Source organism: Rattus norvegicus, chromosome 13 (genome assembly GCF_021556685.1).
Source record: "Rattus norvegicus strain SHRSP/BbbUtx chromosome 13, alternate assembly SHRSP_T2T, whole genome shotgun sequence".
NCBI classification, from domain to species: Eukaryota; Metazoa; Chordata; class Mammalia; order Rodentia; family Muridae; genus Rattus; species Rattus norvegicus.
In genome coordinates, this window is record NC_141546.1 from 47,942,635 (window position 1) to 47,967,212 (window position 24,578).

Genomic DNA, 24,578 nt, shown 5'->3' on the forward strand with positions numbered 1-24,578 from the left:
GATCCAGTGCCAGCTTCTCACCTCTGTGGGCACCAGGCACGCATGTGGTACACGTACATACATGCAGGCTAAATGCTCATACACACAAATCTAAAAGAACGTCTTTCAAGACAGATCTTTTCTCTGCCCATCTTCTCGGCAAGCAGTCGGGACGTAAAGGCAAGCCCGCTTTAAGTATTGTTATTGCTGACTTTGAGTCATTCGCACGGTCAGGTTCACGCTGGGTATTTCCCACATGACTTTATTTCCACTGCGGTGAAGCTTGTTGAAATGTGGAAGCTGGGTCAGAGTTAACATGGTCTGGAGAATGGATAAGACGCACAGGGTGTGAGTTCGCACATGCGCCCGTGTGTACACACGCACATGCCTGTGTATAAATGCTAAAGGCACTGATTGAATAAACTTGTGTCTAAACCTCGAGGTAACCAGCACTGTCTGTACGTTTCCTGTAAAGCCAGCTTAACTCTTGTCCCTCCAGCTGACAGATGCAGAGAGCAGGGGAGGAAGCTGGCATGGTCCAGGGTGGATAATGGGATGCCAATGGTGGGATGCTAGTTCAGGTTTGCAGGATCAGTGCCCACCCCCCCATCCCTAGCGGCCACAGGAGCTGTGATCCCCGTGGGCCTCCTGAGAGGGCCAGAGGTTGCAGGTTATCGTGGGTGCAGAGGGGGCTTGTCCAGGCCGTAGCACCAGGTTGCTTTCAGCCATAATAATGCATTGACTTTAAGCAGGAGCCTTGGAGAAACCAGCTGCAACTAGGAAGAACGAGGACGTTGCACTGCAGGGAAAAGGCGGTATGAAGTGGGCTCTATTTTCAACAACAAGAAAGGTGACTGAGAATATAAATGGAGCTTCTGGACTATAGGGCCCAGCCTAATCCAATGTCTTCAAATAGGTTTCTGTGACACCGTGAAGCCTCCAGAGCCTGCCCCAGCTTAAGGAGGATGGGTCCTGTGTTTCACTCACTTCCAGAACATTCATCTCCACATATTCCTCCTCCTCATCCACCCAGAGAACTGTGGCAGGGCAAAGGCAGCCTTCCCTAGAGGGAGGAGAAGGGAAGGGAAAGGCAGGAAGCCCAGGTTCTTGGGAACCTGCCAAGCTGCTCACCTGGGCTAGGAAAGAAGAGTGGGAAGTCGTTGGGGGAGGGACACTCTATGCAGGGAATAAATTACTGCAAAGGGAGGGCGATGCCACTTGTCCTGCGTTAGGTGTGCGCTAGAAGAGGGTGCACAGATGTGAAACAGATGCTCTGAGAGGGCCTTGGAGGATCATCGGACCTACTGTGGAAGCCGAGAGCAAGAGAGACCTGACAAGGCCATTCTCAAACTAGCTTTCCTTAGACTCTCAAAGCCTTCCCACTCACAATCACTCCTGATGGGAACGAACCCCCAACCTCTGCCCTTCCCTTTAGACCCAACAGGAGAAAGACACTCAGCTGGTTCCCCTATAGAATCAGAGAATCGCAGTATCACCCAAAGAGAGGGGACTCAGCTGTGACTTTCACCAGCCACCAGATGTCGCTGATGAGTCGGACTTAGAGGTAGAGGCTAATCCCCACTGTGGAAGAGGCTTCTGGGAGATTTCTAGGCGCTCCACCTCTTCCTCTGTTTCTTAAGAACTGCCTTTGGGGTGGGGCGACTGACTGAGTCTCACCCATGATAGAGAGCAGACGAAGCAGGGACAAAGCCTCTTGGCCCTCCATTGCGAACACTGTCCTCCAGGGCTTAGAGCCTTTTGTCAAGTTTGGGTGAGGGAGATTGCAGGGCCTGTCTACATCCACACAGGCCCAGTTTGGGGCTCTGACATCCCCCAGCCACCACCTATTAGCTAAAGTCTAGTTCCTTGAACCACTCTGTGCCTCCCTGGCTGTTCCTCTCTGAGGTCCATCTAAGTGGCCTCTGTGTTTACCCCAAAGGAGGAAGGGCTGGAACTTGTGGGGAACCCTGACCCTCTACCCCACCTTAGTCATTCATTCCTCCACACTTCCTTTCTGAAGAATTCAAGACAGTAGAGAACAGGGTGACATCTGTGTGATGTCAGGGAACAGTGGCAGAACGACAGCTTCGGAAGGGATCTCAGGCTTAGGAGACCTGGATCTATCGGCCTTCTTGAGACAGAGTTGCCCAAATGGAGGGATTCTCAGTGGAACTTTCCAGGGTTCACTCCCAGAATGGTTTCTGCTTCTTACTCGGCTAACACTAAAATAAGATGTCAGTCCATGGCCCAGCCTTACCCAGGAGAGACTCGTGGAGTGGGGGGTGGAGGGGTTGTGTCTGTTGGCATCCACCTATGTTTCTGAAGCAAAGGGAGACCAAAGAAGACCAGAGGTTTTGGCTGGCAGGGTGTCTTTGGACTGGGTGGGGACTCTTGCTTTAGAGCTGGAGCAGGTTATGTGGTATTTACCATCCACGCCAGGGGACAAAAGGCAGGGCTGGGAGCAAGAGAGGGAGACAGATAAAAACAGTGAGCTTGGGCCACCAGCCTTCAAGTGCTGTCAGAGGAGGTCCAGCTCTGGGCACAGCCTAGATAACCACAGACTGCAGGAGGCGGAAGCACATCATGAGGTCCAACGGGATGGGTGGCTTCAGGAAATTCCCATCCAGCCGCAGGTAGCGCAGGTGTGGCACGTTTTCCAGATCCGAGGAGAAGTCATGGAAGGCCACTAGGTTGCTGGGGCAAATCTGGGTCCCATTGATCTCTATGGAGGAAGAAGGGGGAGAAGTCAGCCACAGAGGAACGGGCAGCACCGGAGAGGAGAAAGGGGATGATGGCCAAGAGTGTGGACTCTACCATCTTCTTCTCTGGACAGGGTGACTCTGGGAAGGGAGGTGTGACTGCAGATCACCTAGTGTCCAGAGCCAACCTATTCATTTGTAAAATGATTTCAGTTGGGGATGACTGTCAAAGTGGTGATTTCCTACAGGAATGGTTTATTCAAGGACTAAACAGTTGTATGCTTCTTTCTCTGAGCCTTTCTGCCGATGCTCTCAGAGCCAATTTTACTCCCTTGGCTGACCTTGAACTCCCTGTCCTCTTGCCTCAGTCATTACAAACACCATACCCAGTTGACAGTTTTGTTGTTTGTTTTTTTGTGAGACAAAATCTCATAGAGTCCAAGATTGCTTCAGTTCTGATTCTCCTGCCTCCACCCCTCAAGTGCTGGGGTTCCACATATGTACCACCATGTCTGGCCTGACCCTTGACTGAAGCAACACTGAGCTCCAGCCTCATGTCCTGGGCTACAGTTGAACTCAGGACTCTGTGAATGTTCCTTAGGGAAACTGTCCTGGCTGAACATTGCAACCTTCCACTAGAACCAGAGAGCAGATAGACAGTTTTAGCAGTGCTATACCCTGATTACATAGCTGCCTCTCCGAGTCCCCTTCACAGACTTTTTAAAGACCAAGACTCAGATTTGGGAAGTCCTTTGCTATGGCTGCTGCTGGCTTCTTTTGTTAGGAGAATAGCTGGCAGTATTTCTGGGTCTGTTTTATCTACAGGTCCACCAGCCAGAAAGCTGATGCTGATGGGACGGGATGGAGAAAGAAAACCTCATGCCTTTCAAGCGTGGTGTTGAGCACACTCTATCCATACGCGATTAAGTCATCCTGCCAATTCTGTGTCAGGAGATAGCATTACCATCCTCATTTTACAGGTAAGGAGACATTCCGTATGGGTCTGGTATCTTTTCAAGGTTACTCGCATGCAGAAAATAGTGAGACCGCAGTCCAAACTAGTAGGATTTCTTTCTCCTTTTCTTCAATGCTAAGGATGGAACGTAAGGTCTTATGTACTTGTTAGAAAGGCTTCTAGACTGGGTGGTGTGGAGAACTTGGGAGGCAGAGGCAGGTGGATCTGTGGACTACAGATTGAGTTCCAGGTCAGTCTTGGCGACACAAACCCAATCTAAAAGAAGGAAGAGGAAGAGGGGAGTGAAAGGGGAGGAGGGAGAAGAGGAGGGGAGGGAGAAGGGAAGAGGAAGGAGGAGGGAGAGGAGGAAGAGGAGGGGAGGGAGAAGGGAAGAGGAAGGAGGAGGGAGAGGAGGAAGAGGAGGGGAGGGAGAAGGGAAGAGGAAGGAGGAGGGAGAGGAGGAAGAGGAGGGGAGGGAGAAGGGAAGAGGAAGGAGGAGGGAGAGGAGGAAGAGGAGGAGGAAGAGGAGGAAGAGGAGGAGGAGACCGCTACACCAGTGTCCCAGTAGCTGCTTCTTGTAACCCCGCTGTGGTGTTCCTGAGAAAGTTTGCCCTAGCCCCTACCCCATGATACCCCTCAACTCACTCTCTATGCTATTGTTGTTGAGGTACAGGTGTTCCAGCTTGTTGCTGATGGCCGGCACATTGCTGATCTTGTTGTGTGACAAGTGGAGCACCAGCAAGTTGGAGATGTTGAAGGAGTTCTTGGGGAGCCCTCGATCCGACAGCTTGTTGTAGTTCATGCGGATGAAGGCAAGGTTGGGGAAGTCCTTGAAGTATCCGCTGGGAATGGTCTCGATCTTATTGCTGTCCAGGTAGAGCTGGTGAATGGCCGGGGGCACCTTGGGGGGCATCCTTCTCAGGATGTTGTGGGCCAGATTGAGTTGCATGAGGTTCTTGAGGCCCTGGAAGGTGTCGGCTTTGAAGACTCCGTCGCTCAGCCTATTGTGCTGCAGATCCAGAAGCAGAAGGTTCTCAAGCTTGCTGAATACTCCGGGCGGGATCCTGGAGATGAGGTTCTGGCTTAGCCTCAGCTGTTCCAGGTTCCGGGGCAGAGCTGATGGCACCTCTTCCAGCTGGTTCTTGTCCATGTAGAGGAATGCCAGGCCAGGGAGCTTCTCCAGCACTCTCTGGTCCACCTTGCGAATGCGGTTGTTGTCCAGGTTGATCCACCTGAGGCCTGTGGCATTTTTGAAAGATTCTACGGGGAGCTCGGTGATGAAGTTGTTCTGCAGATAAAGGTAGTGAATTCGGGGTGGGATGATTGGGACCTTGCGAAGGTTTCGGCTGTCACAGTAGAGGGCTGATGGGAAGTCAGGCGGGCAGTAGCATTCCCGTGGACAGTCAGGGAAGACAGATGGAGGGCCAGGAGGAAGGGGTGGAGGCAGGTCTGTGGGCTCTGCTGGCTCGTGGGGCTGAGGAAAGCTGGGTGTGGGCCTTGGCTTGGGTTTACGCCTAATCCCAGGTTTTGGTCTTGGCTGGCCTTGGGCCACTGAGGCCAAGATGAGGAGAAGTGGAAGGAACCAGAAGAAGGATGCCCTCATGATCCAGGTGATGTACCTGCAGGAAGGAAACTGGGAGAAATTAGCCTCTCGTGGAAAGGGGCATGTTTGTAGAAAGCACAAGATGCTGGGAACCAGGGGTCTTGAGGCATGTTGGAAACCCTTGGCGGGGGTGGGTAGGTGGGGGAGAGCTGGAGGGGGTGCTCTCTCTAGCAATCATATGATAAGACCATCACGGCTCTTGTAAGGAGAGTGCTTAAGGTCTGCCAGGAGTGGCAGGGGATGCTAGGATATGGCCCAGAGTCCTAAGCAATGGATCGGGAAGATTCCATACAAATCCCACATTCTCAAACGGTGCCTACATTCCTGTGCACCCTCTGAGGAGGTACACTGAGAAGGGGCCCCCAAGGTGACTCTTGTGTTGGCTTGAGGAGCATTAAATCTGTTATAGACAGAGATAGAAATACTGAGAGAGGTAAAACACACACACACACACACACACACACACACACACACACACACGAGGGTGGTTAGACAAAGCATTTGAAGAAAAGAGGAAAACATTTCATTGCTATAAATGGTCTGCAATCCACCCACCATGTCCAGCCCCCACTGTGTTTGGGGTGGAGGGGGGTGGCTTGAGGAAGCCAGGAGACTGTTTGACAGTGAGCACAGAACAAAAAATGCAGGAGGTGTCCTGGAAAGGAACCACTCAGATACCAGTGTTCACCCACTCACCCTTGCACTGTCCTCTCCCCTGCACTTGGCTCAGGGATTGCTGGTCTTTGCCAGCACAAACTGTGCCAAGAATTCTTCCCCAGATGTAGAGGCCCTTGGGAAAATAAACAGGAAAGGAATAAAAGACCCGGGGAAACGCTTTCCTTTCTTTGGACCTGGTATTGTCACTCTGTATAACCTTGGAACTGATGTTAGAATGGGGAGTCAGGAAGAACTTCCTTGTAGCCGATGGCAACTCTGAGATCAAGAGCTGAAGACCTTCGTTGGGTGGCTCTGCTGACCGGTGGAGTGGGAGCTAAGTTGAAAAGTCCAGCCTAGCTGGAGGGCCCACTCCCCTCGCCAGCCTGGGGTAGGACGGGCCCAGGGAGAGGGTGCCCGTACTTGATCTCTTCAGCTCCCCTCCCCGATACTTCCCACATGGCATCCGTCGCTCACTTCACATCTTCCCCACTACCATAGCTCTCAGCGTGCAGGGTGTGCTGCAGTGTGTCCCTAGCTTGTCCTTGAACCCTGTGATCACAGCCTCCATTCCCCACCTCTCCTCTGAGCCCATATTTATGTCAAATCTCCCTTTGCTTTTCCAAGGAACTATCTTCTGCTCGCTTTGGTCAAAGGAAAGGAAAGGGTGGTGGGATCCCCAAGTTGTTCAGGTGGAGCCGAGTGTGACAGACAACAGGCGAGCTGGAAGAGCTCATTCCTAATGGGCATAACTTAACTGTGCCTGCCTAACCATATATGCTCATTACACACACACACACACACACACACACACACACACACACACACACCCATCAAACACACATACATGCCCATCACACACACATACACATCACACACACATGCCCATCACACACACACATACACACACATACACACCACACACACACAGTCATGCCCATCACACACACACACACACACACACACACACACACACACCCCTCCCTCTTTTTCTAGCCCATATCAGTCTGTACACATACTCGATGAGCAGACTCACATTCTCAGGGCCCTGTGTGACTGTGTGAGCTTTGTGTGTCAGTCTAGGTGGGAAGGAGGGTAGAACAGAGAAGGTGGAGCCCTATCCTGCCCGATATTTCTCTCTCCTGTCTGAGGTGGTTTCTCTTTGGACAGCCTCTAAGAAGTTCATTTCCCCTGGGCCTTTGGTGACAGGGGACCTGCACTTAGGGTCTTGGTTTATCTGAAGTACGGCTTCTCTGAAAGGACTAAGAAGACAGCAGGTCCCTTGCAGACTTGAACTTGAGCCCTGCTGCTCATCCTCCTATCGCTCTGTAACTGGTGTGTTGTGGATTAGCATTTTAATAAGGCTTTTAATTTCCTTGAAAATAGAACAGTCACATTACATAGGAACAAAGAGGGCAAAGCATTACTATTCCAAAAGACGTTTTAACAGCACCAGTCTTTATGACTGATTTGTTTTCTCTTGTTGTTCTTTTTTAATCTCTTTGTTTATAAGTTACCCAGAAGTCTGTAGGCAAAATTACTACCCACTCATGCTGTGAGAGACCTTGCTCCAAGGCCAAAATTAGGCTTGACAGAAATTTCTGGGTTTGCTTTGCTGCCCTTGGTGCCCAGAGCACTTCCAAGGTGAAGTAATGGCCACGGAGTTAGCCAAACAAAAGCTTTCTGGGGCATCCAACAGGGCCTTGCCTGTGTGGGCTCTGATGCGGGGGATAGGGGTGGATCTCGGTTGTCTATGTGCTGGGCAACCTGGGCTCCACTGCCATGGCTATCCCAATGGGAAGGCTACTCGGTTCTACCTGCCTGTCTCAGACATGGGGTCCCCAGGCCTCCTTCTTCCTCATGCCTGGGCCAGACTCTGAGAACCCTTATCTTCCCATTAGTCCTTTGGACCCTTTCTTCAGGAACTCAGGGATAGCCATGCTCCACCCACAGTCCCAGAAGCCCCCTCCCCACCAAACGAGCCCCCGTGAATCTGAAGCGGGGACTTTCACTAGGAGGAGGCTCAACCCTCTCCTCTCTCAGCCCCAGGATGAACCGGAGATCCGTGTGCAGAGCGCACAGGGAACTGAGCTCATTGCCAAGACCTTGCTCATAGGCACACACCCCTTCCTGCTGAGCCAGGCTGTCCTGGGTTTCTGGGAAGTTCTCACTGCATGGCCATTTTCTCTAGCCATGCTCCCCCCACCTCAGGACTCTATAAGGGGTGGGGGCTGAGGCAAACTGGAGGTAACTCCACCCAGAGAGGTTTGTAGTCTCACCAACAGAGACCAGAGCCAGGGTCCTGTGCTCTTGCCTTCCATGGCATTAGGTCCTTTAGGGTAGGGTGTCTTTAAAATCCCTTATGCTTCTGAAAACATATCTCCCCCACAGCCCGTTCACTTCTGATCCCTACTGGGCCCTGCTCACCGCCAATCACTATTGGGCCCTGCTCACAGCCAATCAGTGAGCCTGGTTGATCATGCCTCTTGGCTAACTCACCAATCTCCAGAGCCGTCTCTGAAAACACTTCTGGCTTTACCCAACCCCAGTGCATGCTCTGCATTCAGAAGCCTTTCTTAAGAGAGCTTACTCGGTCCCCAGCTCCGAAAAAAAAGAACCAAAAAAAAAAAAAAAAAAAAAGAGAGCTTACAGTTCAAATTTCAGTTCCGACAGCGTGGATCTGGGCTTGAATCCTGCCTGACTCTCCCCTTGGGCCCTACGCTTGACATCTATGTGAGGATGGGATGAGCTCACGCATCTGAAGGCCCCGGTCCAGAAACAAGACACTGGAAATGGCAGGGGCAGTGTGTTTGCAGAGGAGCAGGTTCTAGGAGAGGCTCCCTGAGATTAAAGTGAGGTAGTCCTCTTTCCCACCTGTCCTGTTTACCTGTGGTAAGAGGCCAGGGACTGTCAGTGTTTGGACTCCTCCAGTGTAGGGCTGAGGTACTATGGGGCAGTCAAGTCCAGGGAGAGGAGTCCTTTTAAATGCACAGTATGAACCCGGGTTGGGCAAAGCTCGCCTAGTTATCGGACGTAAGTGGCAAGAACTTTAAAATGCAATGCAGGTGAAAAAGTGCTAAAGCCAAGCTTAACGCCGTTGCAGAGTAAGCACTGTATTCTGGTTTGAGCAGGAAGAATGTGAACAGAATGGAGGTTGTATGGTTTTAGGGAAGTGGTCTGAAAGAGCAGGCTCCCCATTCAGGGGGTTGGAGAAGGACTCAGACAGATGGTCAAGCAATCGCTGATAACTCAGTGTTTCCTATAGCCACCTGTCTGCCTGTCTCCCCACCACCTTTAATCCTTGCCGAAAGCCAAGAAGAATCCCTTTGACGCTGGATGTACTCATGGAGACAGATCCCACCCTGCAACTTAAGTTAGCTCAGGACTACTACACAAGCGGTCTCCACATCTTAAGAACAGGCACGCTTAGCAAGCTCATTTTGGGGGTGCTAAGGCTCAGAGCCAGGGTTCTGTGTAGAGTATGCAAGCACTCTACCCCGTAGCTGCAGCTCCATTCCAGATGCTGCAAGGGTTAAATCGATGATGTGCGAAGTGCGTGTTCAGTGTATGTCAAAGGGTTTTTGGTACCACTTTGAAGTAATGGTTTTTCCTCTGCTATCAGCCTGGTTGTTTAACATCCTCCATTTCCCTACTGCTGGAAGAGAAGGGGTGGGTCCTTCTCACAGTATAGGTACTGGGTTCTTCATTCAGAGAAACTTCATTCCCTTTGTGGCTCTGAGGACCACATCTGGCATTCAGAATCAGCTGATCGGAACTCCCCAGACACCTGTGCAAAGCCCACACTGTGTGTCTCCATCCTGACCGACTAACCCAGCCCTCTGCTTTTTGCAGACGTAGGGACTCTGGCTGGCAAACAGAAATCTCTCTTTTCGGCTGGTTGCAGCTCCGTCTGAGATCTAGGGCTTCTCCTTACCTCTTGTTGATGTTGTGGTTGTTGTTCCTTCTAGCCCTGAGGTGCTCTCCTCACACGCCCTCCGGGAAGGTGAGAGTGGGTAAGGGACATATTATCAACTAGTCTGTCCTCTGAGAGAGTCAATGGGACAGAGCTGTGGGGCATAGGAAGAGAGAATCTAGAAGGGATGGTGACAGTGGTCAGTGCCAGTTCTTGGGTACCTGGGACCAGTAGCCTAGCAGGTAAGAGGAGATATATTAAGGTAGCTTCCTTTGTTTCTAGAATGTTCTCCAGAAATATGGTTTCCCAGGCTTATAAGGATGATGATGATGGTGGTGGTGGTGGTGGTGGTGGTGGTGGTGGTGTTAGTAATCACAAGAGAGTGCCTTGTTTCCTCCTATTGTGTCTCCAGCCCTCACTGTTAGGACTGCAGGGGCTCTTTTTTAGGACACCACATAGCCCTCTCTATGGTGAACCCTCAGGATATATTAACACAGCTCCGGACCTCTTGGGTTCTGTTTGATGAGTCTGTAATGATGTCTGGCCACATCGTTAGCTTAGCTTCCATATTCCCTGCCTACTGCCCAGGGGCTTCTGAGGATCAACTAGTGTCCCCCTTCTTGCCGCCACGGGGCCCCTCTAAGGCAGGAGAGGAGGGAGTACAAATAAGGCTCTCAGGTTCCCCTCCCACCCCACTTCAAGACCTCTTACCAGATGACTGGTCAGGACAGTCTCAGAATACCTCAGGGAGAAAAGCGTTTCTGACTACCTGCGGGTGACTGGGTGGGGGGGGGCTGCTGTTAACTCAGAGTTAAGGCCTCCAAGGCTTGCAGACAAGGTTGACTTCTCTTTGCAGGAGCCAAGTGGTTTGGAGGAGGGAGACAGGAATGCAGGCTGCTGAGAAAGTATTGCACAGGCTGGAGGGCCACTTTTCTCTCCCTCCTGCCTGACTAAGCTGGGAAGGAAGGGAGGGAGGGAGGAAAGAAGGAAGGAAGGAAGGAAGGAAGGAAGGAAGGAAGGAAGGAAGGAAGAAAGGGAAGGAAGGAAAGAACACTTGATTGTTCATGTCCTCCCTGTTCAGCCAAGGCACGACTGTCTTTTGGCTCTGTCATCTCAGCAGGAAAACACTGTCTTTATGGTCAGGCAGCTGGGGAGGCACGTGAGAGAGTAAGAGACCAAACCCAGTGTGTGTGTGTGTGTGTGTGTGTGTGTGTGTGTGTGTCTGTCTGTCTGTCTGTCTGTTCATCCGTCTATCTTCTGCAATGCATGACAATACATGAAAGCTGTAGAGAATTGGGTTCTAGTGTCTGGTTTCCATGGCAACACCTGCTCCGTTGAAATTCTGTGTGCGACATAGCTCTGTGTGTTCCACAAACATCTGCACTTGGAAAGTTTAACTTCAGCAGCAAGCGAACGCCAGGATGCAGGATGTTGAAGAGACAAGAGAGCGTCAGCAAGAAACGAGGAAGGCTACGTCTGAGCACGTTGGAGAGGAAAAATGAGAAGAAGGCAAGGGGGGGGGGGATTGGACAGAGCTAAAATGAACCCCTGGAGGAAGCCTTCCGGTCTTCTCCCCAACTGCCTGAACTTACCTGCACACACCTGCCTCTCCTCTGGACGCTGGAGCACTCCTCTGTTCCTCCCCACCCTTTGGTGAAGCTGCGTTAGCAGAGAGCCAGCTAGAAGTTCTGGACTCCCAGTTGGTGCGTGTCTGTGTCTGCCTGATTTTCTTCCACCAGATCCTATTGGGGTGGGGAGGTTAGGTTAGGGGAGGGAGGGGCAGATCAGAGGGGGGAGGGCAGGGAGGAGGAGGGAACAGAGGAGAGCGGGAGGGCGCTTGGGAAAGGAGGAATAACAACAATACAGTCTTTATTTGGCAGCCAAAACTCCACAGACCTCATCCACACCCGATGCCCGCTAACGGCTCACTTTTAATGTTTCCTGCTGCTGCTGCTCTGGAGAGGGACCATTTGACCCGTGTTTGGAAAACAAGCCAAATCAAAGAGAGGAAAGCCCTTGGAAAGGCCTCAGCTTCTGCGCAGGCGGGGTGGGGTCGCTGGGTCCAGCCCTGGCCAGTTGAGTTTCTAACAAGTGCCTTGCTTCCCTGATATCAATTCTTCAGCTCACTGAGGAGCTGTGGGACACTTTTCAGAGCATACACGGTGACATTATTTCCCCACCATAGTCTCCAGGAGCTTGCTAAGGGAGTGGAGACGCACTGTGCAGTGAGCTGACATAAGAGGTGACTACTGGTTTGGTGGCTAGAAGACCAGTCTGGCCTGAGGATCACACAGCAAAGTTAAAGCAGGTTTCCAATTTTAAGTCCCCAAGCCATTGCTCCTAGTTCATGAGGACAATGTTGGGTCTCTCCTTCCAGCTCTGTGTCACCCTCAGGTGAGGTTTGGGGGCTGCGTAGCTGTCCCACAGAACCACAAAGATCGCAGCCTCCCCAGTGCATGGGTCTCTTGCATTGCAGTGCAACTGGAAACCAATTCAAGAGTCTCCGTTATCTCAACAATAACCCCCCCTCCCATCCGAAAAGTCAGGCTCACTTGGCTTTAAGGAGCATCCAGCACAACTTCTGGCTCAGAACCTCAGGGAAATACGCAATCACCATTAGGTCAGCAGAGACCTGCAAAGCCCACAAGGGACTCTTGTCGCTGTCCCCGACTCCCGGTAGTCCCCTGCTCTTCCACTCCCAGGAAGTGAAGTGTGATCTTAGGCAAGTCCCTTGATTTTGGCATGCCTTTGTCTCCTCATCTCCGTCTCAGAGTTCTGGAAGTAACTGTCATAGGACACTCTAGGCACTGGTGAGGCAGTGGGACTTCAGAAGAGATCACAGTGAATCACAGCCAGAGAAGAGAAATAAAGGTCACACACTGCCTGTTTACCTGCCTTCTCGCTGTCACAGTCCCCAAAAGCATGTGCTGGAGGGAGGGTTAGTTCCGGGCTTTGCACATGCTAGTCCAGGTCTCTACCACTGAGCTGTGCCCATAGACTTCATATACACACAGGAGACCACCACACCGTCACTGAACACCAGATCAACAGTTACCACCTCATGCTGGCGTGGTGGCTAGTGTCAGTAATCTCGGCACTTAGGACCTGAGGCAGGAGAATTGCTACTAGTTTGAGGCCAGCATGGAAAACTGAGTTAGACATTCTCAAAACTCAAAATAAAATAGGAACTACTAAGCAAATTAATAATAATTATCCCCTCATGCCAATTTTGTTTCTACTGTGCCCACTCCCACAAACCGTGCTGTTATGTTTTGGAGTGTTTATACTTTTATTTTATCTTAGTTGTATGCTTTTAGCTAGGGCAGGAACTTCCTCACTCCACACCTGCCTTAGCCTACAGTTGGGGCCTCGCCTTCTTTTTATAGGGTACCTGTATCTTCCCATCATTGGAGGCACCTGAGTTCCCAGCCACTGGTCTACTGGCAATGGTGGAGTGTAGAGCGAGGTGAGACAAATCAGGTAATGTGAGCCAACCTGCCTTTCTGCTGTCCTTGAAGACAGAACAGTCTCTAGATTGGGGACAGGGACGTGAACTGCTGAGATCTGGCTTGATGCTTGCATGCTGTCACTTCCCCTCTGTAACTTCACTATTTGTAAAACTCGAGGTTATACTAACTGACCTTTGAAGTCTCTTCCGACATTGTAAAATGATGTGGTATTGGGACTCGTGGATTAAAATGTCAGCTCTGCTCCTTTCTTGATATTTGACAAACAGATTAGACCCTCAGTTTCTTCAGGTGTATGTATTAAAATAACCCTATCTTCCTCCTTGCTTATTCCTAGGATCTGGGGAGGCTCAATGGAAGCAGAGGCTTGGGAGCATCATCCACACAGCCAAGGCTTCTCCAGAGTAAGCGTCCACAGTGTTGGAAACACGCCGCAGGTGACATATTCATCTCTTCCCACTGTAGCACTTAAAGCACTCCTGGGAATATTGGGGAGTATGGGAAATGTAGTACTCCTGGGAATACTGGGGGAGTGTGGCAAGTGTAGTACCCAAGCTGCAGCAACCAGGGAAAACCTGGCAGCGTGGCTGAGGTAGAATGTTGGGTGGGGGTGGGGCAAATCTAGGACAGAGGCGGCCCCCACTGCAGTGGGTTTCAGCTGCTTTCCCAGAGACATTGCTTGCCCACCCTGGGGTTCACCGTTCTTTCACCCTCCTGGTAACGGCTGCCTTGGCTGTTGTGGCTACAGTAGCTAGCATGACAGTTGGAGAAGAAAGGACAGATTGTGGGACCTGACACCCTATTCCCCAGAATGCAGAGAAGAGGGGCCCGACCTCCCACTTCCCACTGCCAGGAAGAGCAGGGTAGGCATTAGGGGTTTTAGCTCAGACCTCAGAGTGGTCACTTGGTCCCACAAAAGCTGGCCAACCCTCATCCCTCACAGAGGCCCCCGGGCTAGGTGCGCAGCAGGGGAGAGGCTGTGGGAATCTTAGGGCACCCATCCCTCTATCCAACTGGGGGGTCCTGGGCTTCTGCTGGGAAGAGACAACAGCCTATAGATTGTTGGGAACCCACAGTGCCCACCAAGGGTTTGGCACATCTAGGTGCTCAATAGAGGGTCTGTTTCATTATGATTAAGAGGGTTAAACAAGGACAGCCTCCATCATTCACTTTAAAAAAAAAAGTTCTTAAAAATGTGTCATAATTCTTTTGATTGAGAATCTCAAAGGTATAGAAGCCATGTGGGTTCATGGCCTGTCTCCTTACCACCCAGGTTCCCCCAGTGTTTAGTTTCTCTGCCCCTCCCCACCTCTCTGATGCTGAGGAGCCAATCTAAGGCCTGGTCTACACTGGGCAAGGAATCTGTCCCTGAGCTACATCTCTAGCCTTCTTTTTTTTTTTTTAAATTTAGAGAATACTTTATTAGTTTTTGTAATCAAACCCACGTAGATAAGACCTTACATATTCAATACAGTGTGTTACCCCTGTACAAATGGAAAAAACTTAAGTTCAACATTTCTAGACCAATATGGCTGTTAATTTCTGTACAGTGCCAACTCAACACAGTAAACGGGGATACTTTTTTCCAAAGTTGACAGCACAGCTAAAGTTTCAAAAAATTCAAATTATATATCTGTATATATATATTTATATTTATATAAAAAGACCAATAATAGCAGTGTGTTATACATCAACAGCAGCAACAGCTTTTCCAGGTTCTGCAGTCATCTGAACAAAACTGTAGAGACATCCAGCACACTCCATTAAAAAAAAAAAGTAAAAAAACAAAACCCGAGAAAACAGCACAGTTCTGTTACTCTTGTGGTACCTGGCACCATTTTTTTTTAAATTAGCTTCTCAATCATCATCTGGAAAGAAAACATTCTGAGCAACATCATTAAAAACAGCTCTGATAAAGCACGGTCACTACTACGTATCATAAAGCAGGTACAAGCTATTTTACATCCACAGAGGTATGATACAGTACTGTCCTACATCTATAATACTAGAGGATACAATTTAAAAGGCATTATTTGAGACTTGATTCTACTTTTCCAGCAGAGGGCCCAAAGGATGGTGTGACACAGCTTTGTAAAGAAACATACTCTAGACTGGATTTCCTTTCACTAGTGGCACAGTTCTAAGGATTCATTCTCTCCATGAATGTCAGCTAAAACCATTATTAAAAAAATGAAATATCCCTAGAACAAAACCGTATAACCACCGGATTCACATGAAGATGACCTAGTGGAGACAAGCTGGACCTCACCTTATCAACAAGCTATCAAATCTGTTATGTTTAAACAGTGAGACCTCCAAGGAAGGAGATGCCAAGTAGTGCTTCAAAGCTTCGGACCACAATCAAACACAGCATCTTTTTCAACAGAAGCAGAAGCTCATCTGAATATGCTCAAGGATGCTGACATCAACATTTAATCATCTCCTCACTCATCCAGGAAGAAGGGGAGATCAGTTACTACTGTACTTTATTGTGTTCAACCAAATCACCATGTTACAAAAATAGCAAGCTGCCATAATAAAAAATAAGGCTCCTCTATCCAGCACCAGATAGCATCATTTTACTTTCAAACCTAGAAATTGCACACTTGTATATAAACCAACCGAAGATGAGGATTGAGAGTTCATCTTGGTGGATTTTTCCTTTGATGAATATGAAGTGTCCTTCCTTATCTTTTTTGATGACTTTTAATTGAAAATTGATTTTATTTGATATTAGAATGGCTACTCCAGCTTGCTTCTTCTGACCATTTGCTTGGAAAGTTGTTTTCCAGCCTTTCACTCTGAGGTAGTGTCTGTCTTTGTCTCTGAGGTGTGTTTCCTGTAGGCAGCAGAATGCAGGGTCCTCATTGCGTATCCAGTTTGTTAATCTATGTCTTTTTATTGGGGAGTTGAGGCCATTGATGTTGAGAGATATTAAGGAATAGTGATTATTGCTTCCTGTTATATTCATATTTGGATGTGAGGTTATGTTTGTGTGCTTTTCTTCTCTTTGTTTTGTTGCCAAGATGATTAGTTTCTTGCTTCTTCTAGGGTATAGCTTGCCTCCTTATGTTGGGCTTTACCCTTTATTATCCTTTGTAGTGCTGGATTTGTAGAAAGATATTGTGTAAATTTGTTTTTGTCATGGAATATCTTGGTTTCTCCATCTATGTTAATTGAGAGTTTTGCAGGATACAGTAACCTGGGCTGGCATTTGTGTTCTCTTAGGGTCTGTATGACATCTGTCCAGGATCTTCTGGCCTTCATAGTTTCTGGCGAAAAGTCTGGTGTGATTCTGATAGGTCTGCCTTTATATGTTACTTGACCTTTTTCCCTTACTGCTTTTAATATTCTTTCTTTATTTTGTGCGTTTGGTGTTTTGACAATTATGTGACGGGAGGTGTTTCTTTTCTGGTCCAATCTATTTGGAGTTCTGTAGGCTTCTTGTATGCCTATGGGTATCTCTTTTTCTAGGTTAGGGAAGTTTTCTTCTATGATTTTGTTGAAGATATTTACTGGTCCTTTGAGCTGTGAGTCTTCACTCTCTTCTATACCTATTATCCTTAGGTTTGATCTTCTCATTGAGTCCTGGATTTCCTGTATGTTTTGGACCAGTAGCTTTTTCCGCTTTACATTATCTTTGACAGTTGAGTCAATGATTTCTATGGAATCTTCTGCTCCCGAGATTCTCTCTTCCATCTCTTGAATTCTGTTGGTGAAGCTTGTATCTACAGCTCCTTGTCTTTTCTTTTGATTTTCTATGTCCAGGGTTGCTTCCATGTGTTCTTTCTTGATTGCTTCTATTTCCATTTTTAATTCCTTCAACTGTTTGATTGTGTTTTCCTGGAATTCTTTCAGGGATTTTTGCGATTCCTCTCTGTAGGCTTCTACTTGTTCTCTAAGGGAGTTCTTTATGTCTTTCTTGAAGTCCTCCAGCATCATGATCAAATATGATTTTGAAACTAGATCTTGCTTTTCTGGTGTGTTTGGATATTCCGTGTTTGCTTTGGTGGGAGAATTGGGCTCCGATGATGCCATGTAGTCTTGGTTTCTGTTGCTTGGGTTCCTGCGCTTGCCTCTCGCCATCAGATTATCTCTAGTGTTACTTTGTTCTGCTATTTCTGACCGTGGCTAGACTGTCCTATAAGCCTGTGTGTCAGGAGTGCTGTAGACCTGTTTTCCTGTTTTCTTTCAGCCAGTTATGGGGACAGAGTGTTCTGCTTTTGGGCGTGTAGTTTTTCCTCTCTACAGGTCTTCAGCTGTTCCTGTGGGCCTGTGTCTTGAGTTCACCAGGCAGGTTTCTTGCAGGGGAAAAGTTGGTCCTACCTGTGGTTCCAAGGCTCAAGTTTGCTCGTGGGGTACTGCCCAAGTCCTCTCCGCGGCGGCAGCAACCGGGAAGATCTGCGCCGCTCTTTCCGGGAGCCTCCGTGCACCAGGATTCCAGATGGCGTTTGGTGTTTTCCTCTGGCGTCTGGATGTGCACAGAGTGCAGTCTCTTCTGGTTTCCCAGGCGTGTCTGCCTCTCTGAAGGTTCAGCTCTCCCTCCCACGGGATTTGGGTGCAGAGAACTGTTTATCCGGTCTGTTTCCTTCAGGTTCCGGCGGTGTCTCAGGCGCAGGGGTCCTGCCGCTCCCGGGCCCTCCCCTATGGGAACCCAGAGGCCTTATACAGTTGCCTCTTGGGCCAGGGATGTGGGCAGGGGTGGGCAGTGTTGGTGGTCTCCTCCGCTCTGCAGCCTCAGGAGTGCCCACCTGATCAGGTGGTGAGGTCTCTCTCCCACGGGGTTTGGGAGCAGAGAGCTGCTGCGGGCCGGGATCCGCGGGTGTGGGACTTCCGGTAAACACAGGAAGTGCCCGGTCCTAGAGGAATTTTGCCTCTCTCTAGCCTTCTTTTTTACTTATACATTTTTTGGTGCAGATAGGGTCTCACTAAGTTGCCCAGATTGTTCTTCAACTGTGTTCCTTCCATACCCTCCCAAGTAGCTGGAATTACAGCCTGAGCCCCAGGCTCTAATGCTGTCCAGAATTGTTCCTCCCTGGACCCTTTCCCTTTGATATTCTTCTTTGACATCCTTTGTTGCAGTTGTCCATTAACCTTTCCTCAACTTGACCCGGTGGTGGAATGTTCTGGGTTCCTGAATGAAACACACACACACACACACACACACACACACACACACACACACAGAGAGAGAGAGAGAGAGAGAGAGAGAGAGACAGACAGACAGACACAGATAGACAGACAGACAGACAGCAGACACACACACACACACACACACACACACATACACACACACTCACACACAGACAGAGAACCTTACATTTTAATATGCCTTACACAGATCAATGACTGGGTCACTCCCAAACCTCTACCTGGCTAACATACCCCCCTCCGATACTCCTGAGTTTTTGCTTACTAAAATCTATATTCCATCTTTTTCCCTAGACCCAGTCAAAGGCCCCCCTAGGGCTGATCTTCCCTGGCTCTTACATGTTGGCTGTCTGTCTGTCTGCACTTCTCATGAGTGGCTGCTACTCATTTTCTGGCATGGAGGTTCTTTCGCTCTCTGTCTTGACCCCTTGCCTATGAATCCTAAGTCCCGCCTCTGCCTCCCTGACCAGCCACTGACCACCGGCAGATTTATTTACCAATCAAAGCCAACTGGGGCAGGGACTCTCAACATCTTATATGCAGATTCTCATGCAATTTTGGGGACCCAGTTAACATAATACAAGCGTTAGACTAAATTCTCAACATTTCCCCCTTGGTGTCCATTAAAAAGGCCTTTTCTCTCAGAATACAATGAACATAGTTGCAACAGTTACATAAACTCTAAGGTATGATATACACTAATGATGTCTAGTCCACCAATTTTGTCAATTTAGATACATTGCTCTAACTTCTATCCTAATTAAAGAGTTTACAATTCTGTACCTGAATTATGTTTTGATTTTAACTTGTGTCACCATCTGAAAAACCATCCTTTTGAATCTAGATCCTCTTCTTCTTTAATATAAAGCAACTTAAGTTTGATTATGAGACTATAACTAGTCTTCAGCCCCATCAGAGATCTGAGAACAAATTAAATATTACTTAAATATATAGGAAGCACGAAAACATTTATAGAAGCAGTGACTGCCGCATTCCTCAAAATGTTGGAGCATCTGTCTTTTTTTTTTTTTTTCCGAGCTGGGGACCGAACCCAGGGCCTTGCGCTTCCTAGGCAAGCGCTCTACCACTGAGCTAAATCCCCAACCCCTGGAGCATCTGTCTTTAGCCTTCTGGTCCAGAACCATCTGACAGACCTTAAGTGAAGCAGGAACTGTGAAGGACTAGCTTACCCTGTCTTGGCAGAGCTAAACTGTGGACTATCCCTCATCATGTGTCCTTTCCTGGACAGTATTTTCTGTCTGTAGATGAATTAGGAAAATTCTTGCCTAATGGAGTAACTCTATATGGAGATTATGATGTTTAATATCTTCTTTGATCCATAAAAGAGGTGCTGTCAGGACCAGACATGTTTCTTAGTCAAAATTCTAATAATAATGAAATTATAGTAAAAGTTATATTCTGTAGATTCGGGATGTTTTTGAAGACTATATAAAGTGTATCTGAATTGTTAAACCTTGACCATTTCTAATTAAACAACTGAAACTGAAAACACTATATATAGTGAAAACACTATTATCATTGAATCAGAATCTAATATAACCACGAATATGCTATCTGGCCCTTAACTTGCATTCCTTAATCGTCCTAAACAGTTTGTAATGCCAGCTATAGAAGGACTGGGTCTTTGCCTTGTATTCTTAAATGAGTTGCATAGGCACAATATTAATTTCAATTTTGTATCAAAATATATAAAGATTTATACCAACGAAAACCTGTATCAGTATGGAAATTCTGTACCAGTGTAAGAAATTATAACCTTGATTTTGCACCAATTATAAAGATTTCTACCAATGTTAAGATTATGGCTATACAATGCTTTGTTTAAGAATATATTTGGTAATCCATCCCATATATCTAATTTTTTAAATAATATTACTCTATCCCCTTTTTGTCTAATTAGATTTGGTCTAATGCTAATTATATTATGTTAGTTTGTTCCCCAAAGTTACATGGAAATTTGCACATCTACACATAAGATGCTGTTGGTTTTTTTTTTTTTTTTTTTTTGGTTCTTTTTTTCCGGAGCTGGGGACCGAACCCAGGGCCTTGTGCTTCCTAGGCAAGCGCTCTACCACTGAGCTAAATCCCCAGCCCCGATGCTGTTGGTTTTGATTGGTAAGTAAAGTTGTCAGCGGCCAGTGGCTGGGTAGGAGACAGAGGCGGGACTTTTAGGATTCCCAGGAAAAAGGATTGAGGAAGGAGCAAGAAGAGGGTTAGTCGCCAGGAATGAAGTAGCTGCCACACCTGGGAAGTAAAGGACAGAGAGACAGCCAACATGTAAGAGGCCGGGAAGAGTAGCCAGGGGCCCTCCAACTGGGTTTAGGACAACAATGATGGCACATAGATTTCCAGTAATTAATAACTCAGGAATATCGGAGGGAAGGTGTTAACCACATGGAGGTTTGGGAATGGCCCAACCAATGAGCTGTTTAAGGCATATTAAAATATAAAATTGCATGTCTATGTCTTTCATTCAGGAACCCAGAATATTGGGGTAGGTAGAGAAGAATGAGTAGCCACATTGGGTCAATTAAAGAAGAGATTAATTGACAATTACTACAATCTATCTCTTAATCCTCTTCTTTCTTCTTCTATTTCCTCCCCACTCCTTCCTCCTTTCAGCTGCTTTTCCTACCCTTTCCCCTTCCCCTTCCTCCCTTCTCTTCCTCTTCTTCCTCCTTCTTTTCTCCATACCTCCCAGAGCTCTCCTTCCCTTCCTTTTTAAAGATAGAGTTTCACTTCATTCTCCAGGCAGGTTGCAATCCTCCCGCTTCAGCCTTCTGAGCTGCTGGCTAGGCAATACCAGCACCTCTTTTGATCTTCCAAATTTCCCCTCCCAAGATGTTTTGTCAGTTACCCCATGTTGGCACACACAGTTCTTTCTCTGTGTTTCTCCTCCCCCAGGTTCATTTAGCCATGCCTCTTGATGGACATTTGGGCTCTTGGATTTTTCATCGTTGTTATTTTGAGATGGGATCTCATGGAGCCTGTCTTGATTGGTTTGAATGCCAATTTGCCATAAACTAGAATCATCTGGATAGGGAGCAGATGCTGAAAAACTGTCCCCAAATGCCTTGACTGATGCGGGAAGACCCACCCCGATTGTGGGCAGCGCCTCCTGGTGGCAGCTCAGTTTAAAAGGGCACCAGAGGCAAAGTGTCTCTCCTGTTGCTAGCGTGGCCTTCCCTCTTGCTAAGTTGTTTTATTCTGTTGTTGTTACCGCTGGTTCTTTCTCTGATGTCAGACCAGTGCTCCCAACCTTCTATTGTGGACGAAGGAAGCTTTCGGGCTCCCAGAGCCAGAAAGGGGTGCCGAGGCACCCAGCATTGAGGACTGAGCGCTCTGCCAAGTGGCCAACCCACAGTTAGAGAAAGCCACTGTGCAGTTACTTCAACTGTGGAAGCCCCAGCAGCTCTCCGGTTATTGTCGCTATTTTAATGTGAAATGATTTAATACATTTTTTAACATACGCAAATTCATCCCATAGGGTCTGTTCCTCCAGAGAATGCTAACCAGTACATAACCCATGCATGTCATGATGTAGCCGAGGATGGCTTTGAACTCCTGATCTCCCTGCCTCGCCCTTCCAAATGCTGGCATCACAGTTGTGTACCACCTCGCCTGGCTTGGGCCTCTCATTTTGAGGTCAGCACTACTGGGCTTAGAGGCTTACACGTGAGGTACCTGTCCTGGTCCCTGCTTCCTCTCCAGGATGACTAGGTGCCCTTGGACTACTCAGATCGTGCCTGCATCTGTGTGCCCGTGTGCAGGTATTAATATAGGGTCCATCAACTCACCAAGGGCAAATAACCCTGCCCCACTACTTACCTTCCTCCTACAGTATTGGGATGGAGAGCTTGTCTCAGCAAAGCGGCAAGTGTTCCATGTCATCCTCGTGTCCCTGCTCTGGGCTCATCTGCAGCTTTGCGAAGGCAGACTTAGTGGTGCTGGACCAGTCGGGCAGGGCTATGGTGACAATGTGTGTTCTGCTCCTGGCTAACCCTGCTGCAATGCTCGCCCAGCCTCGGTCTAGTCGAGCAGTTCTTTGATCCCTTCCTGGACAACTGTTTGTAAGGGACAGAAACCCTCTGCAGGGTGATCATTTTCCTTTTGAAAAACACAAAATTGTGTCCCTTGCTCCCTGTCATTTTGTGAGACAGCAGGCTGCTGGTTTCTCTTGGGCCCTACTGATCTCCCTTATTCTTCTTCACTCAGTCTCCAGCCTGAAAGTTTTTCTTAACTCCCTTACTTCTGGCTAGGATACCAGTCTCTGCCCAGAACCCCCCAAGGGCTTTAGCTTGTGGAAAATGGGGCCAAAGGCACTTTGTAGTCTGTTTCCACTTCCTCCTCCCCACAGACCTCTCTGCTTATTTCAACAGTAGGAGGCAGGGGAAAGGCCAGGAGGGAAGAGGTAAGCATTCCTCACGAGCACAGGCAGACTGGGGGTCCCTAAGTCCCTTTCCCCGGGCTGTACACTGTCCCATCAGTCCTGCAGAGAGGGCAGGGAAGAATTGGTAACACACACACACACACACACACACACATACACACACACACATACACACACACACACACACACACACACACACACACACACACACACACACGGCAACCCTAGACTGTCTCATCAATGTCTGCAAAGCTGTCCAGCTGCCATGACTGGGACAGCCACCTATGTGAGCTATGCTCTGAGCCCCAGATCCTCAGGAAGCCAGCCAGGCTCAGGTGGATGATGACAGCATTCTACATGCTGAGAAAAGGGCCTCCTAGTTCCTGAATGCTCTGACTGCACCATATGCTCCAGTTTAATGCAGTAAAAGTCGCGGGTCACAGCAGAAACAGATGCCTAACTCTATTATTCAGTCAGGTCCTGGTGTCATGCTGAGCTGGCCTGCTTTGTTAAACTGCTCTGTGCTTTGGAGTCAAGTAATGACTGCCTCACAAGGGCATGGGGCAGGTCAATGACGAGACAGTGGTCAGTCCCTGGACATGTTTTGGTCAGCTATGTCCCATGTCACAAATGAGGAGGGCAAGAGCATGACCTGCCAGGAGCAGCAACCCTAGAAAGTCCTCTTAAGAGTCCCCACATGGTGGATGCCTTCCAGGCCTCTGCACACACGTGCTCCAGGGCTGCAGCCTTGTAGGAACAGGAGATGTGCTAGACTGGTTGGATACTTTGCATCTAGTCTACAAGTTCAAGGTCACACACCCAGTGAAGTGACAGCAGATACATCGTCTGGACCTGTGTATCTGCCTGCTCATGTGTGCCATACGGCCATGGTATATGCATAGGTCTAAACATAGCTCTAACGTCCCAGGGCTTGGGTTACTGGGTGTTTTCTATTCTTGTTAGTCTGTCTTATTAGCACACCGTGTGTGTGTGTGTGTGTGTGTGTGTGTGTGTGTGTGTGTCTGTCTGTCTGTCTGTCTGTATGTATGTATGTATGTATGTATGTCTGTCTGTCTGTCTATTGCTCTCCACATTATTGCCTCGAAGCTAGGTCTCTCATTGAACCAGAAGCTCACCATTTGGGCTAGGCTGGGTGACCAGCAAATTCTCAGGACCCATCAGTCTCCACCTGGCAATGAATGCTGGAGCCACAGGCACACACAGTCATGCCCACTCTCTTACATGGGTGCTGGGGATTTGAACTCAGGTCCTTAAACTTGCAGAGTAGAGCTCTTACCCACTGAACCATCTCCTTAGGCCCACATACTTTTTGTCAATATTGAAAAGGGAATCTTCACATAGGAGGCTTCGAAGGGCAACTGATCTAGTTCCAGATTTTCCTCCTTAAGTGGATGTGGCAGGAAAGCCTTTTACTTTACTGCTCTTGTCCCAGGATGCCTAGACCTCCAATTCTGTCAGAGTCCCTCCCCTGAGGATTTAAGGCTGCTTGTGTCTCTCCTGCTAGGGCACTGATGCCTCCAGACCTGGTCCTTCATTGCGGTGTTCTGATGAGTACCCATCTGACCCCCACCATCTTGTCAGCTCTTTCTAGTGGTGAGCCAGGCCAGGCCATCTTTTCTGTGGCTCTGTCCCTACAACAATGGTTCTGAGCCTCCAGGACAGGCGCAGCACTCCTAAAACCCACCCTGCAGGTGCCCACTGAGGCGCATCTGCGGGGTTGTTTAT

At 48.6% G+C, this 24,578-nt stretch overlaps 1 protein-coding gene and 1 long non-coding RNA gene across 24 annotated transcripts; one reads left to right on the plus strand and one right to left on the minus strand.

The window, feature by feature from the left end:
* Positions 1-225: 225 nt before the first annotated feature.
* Positions 226-22,742, minus strand: Prelp (proline and arginine rich end leucine rich repeat protein). Of its 3 annotated transcripts, none has more exons than XM_087581808.1 (3): positions 22,271-22,742; positions 4,279-5,252; positions 226-2,701 (listed from the first exon to the last, which is right to left on the minus strand). In XM_087581808.1, the coding sequence occupies exons 2-3, from the start codon at positions 5,234-5,236 to the stop codon at positions 2,526-2,528; spliced, it is 1,134 nt and encodes a 377-aa protein (XP_087437934.1). In that variant the 5' UTR covers positions 5,237-5,252; positions 22,271-22,742; the 3' UTR covers positions 226-2,525. The 3 variants fall into 3 exon arrangements, with proteins under 3 accessions (XP_087437934.1, XP_087437932.1, NP_445837.1); XM_087581806.1 differs by lacking the exon at positions 22,271-22,742 and adding an exon at positions 11,396-11,522 and having other exon boundaries at positions 4,279-5,266; NM_053385.1 differs by lacking the exon at positions 22,271-22,742 and adding an exon at positions 11,396-11,472 and having other exon boundaries at positions 2,332-2,701.
* LOC102557118 (uncharacterized) lies at positions 10,058-15,834 on the plus strand. Of its 21 annotated transcripts, none has more exons than XR_015635911.1 (5): positions 10,498-11,506; positions 11,684-12,525; positions 13,190-13,283; positions 13,608-13,707; positions 15,329-15,834. It is a non-coding gene; the product is annotated as an uncharacterized LOC102557118 (long non-coding RNA). The 21 variants fall into 21 exon arrangements; XR_015635909.1 differs by having other exon boundaries at positions 13,190-13,269; XR_015635927.1 differs by having other exon boundaries at positions 10,528-11,506; positions 15,578-15,834.
* Positions 22,743-24,578: the final 1,836 nt, after the last annotated feature.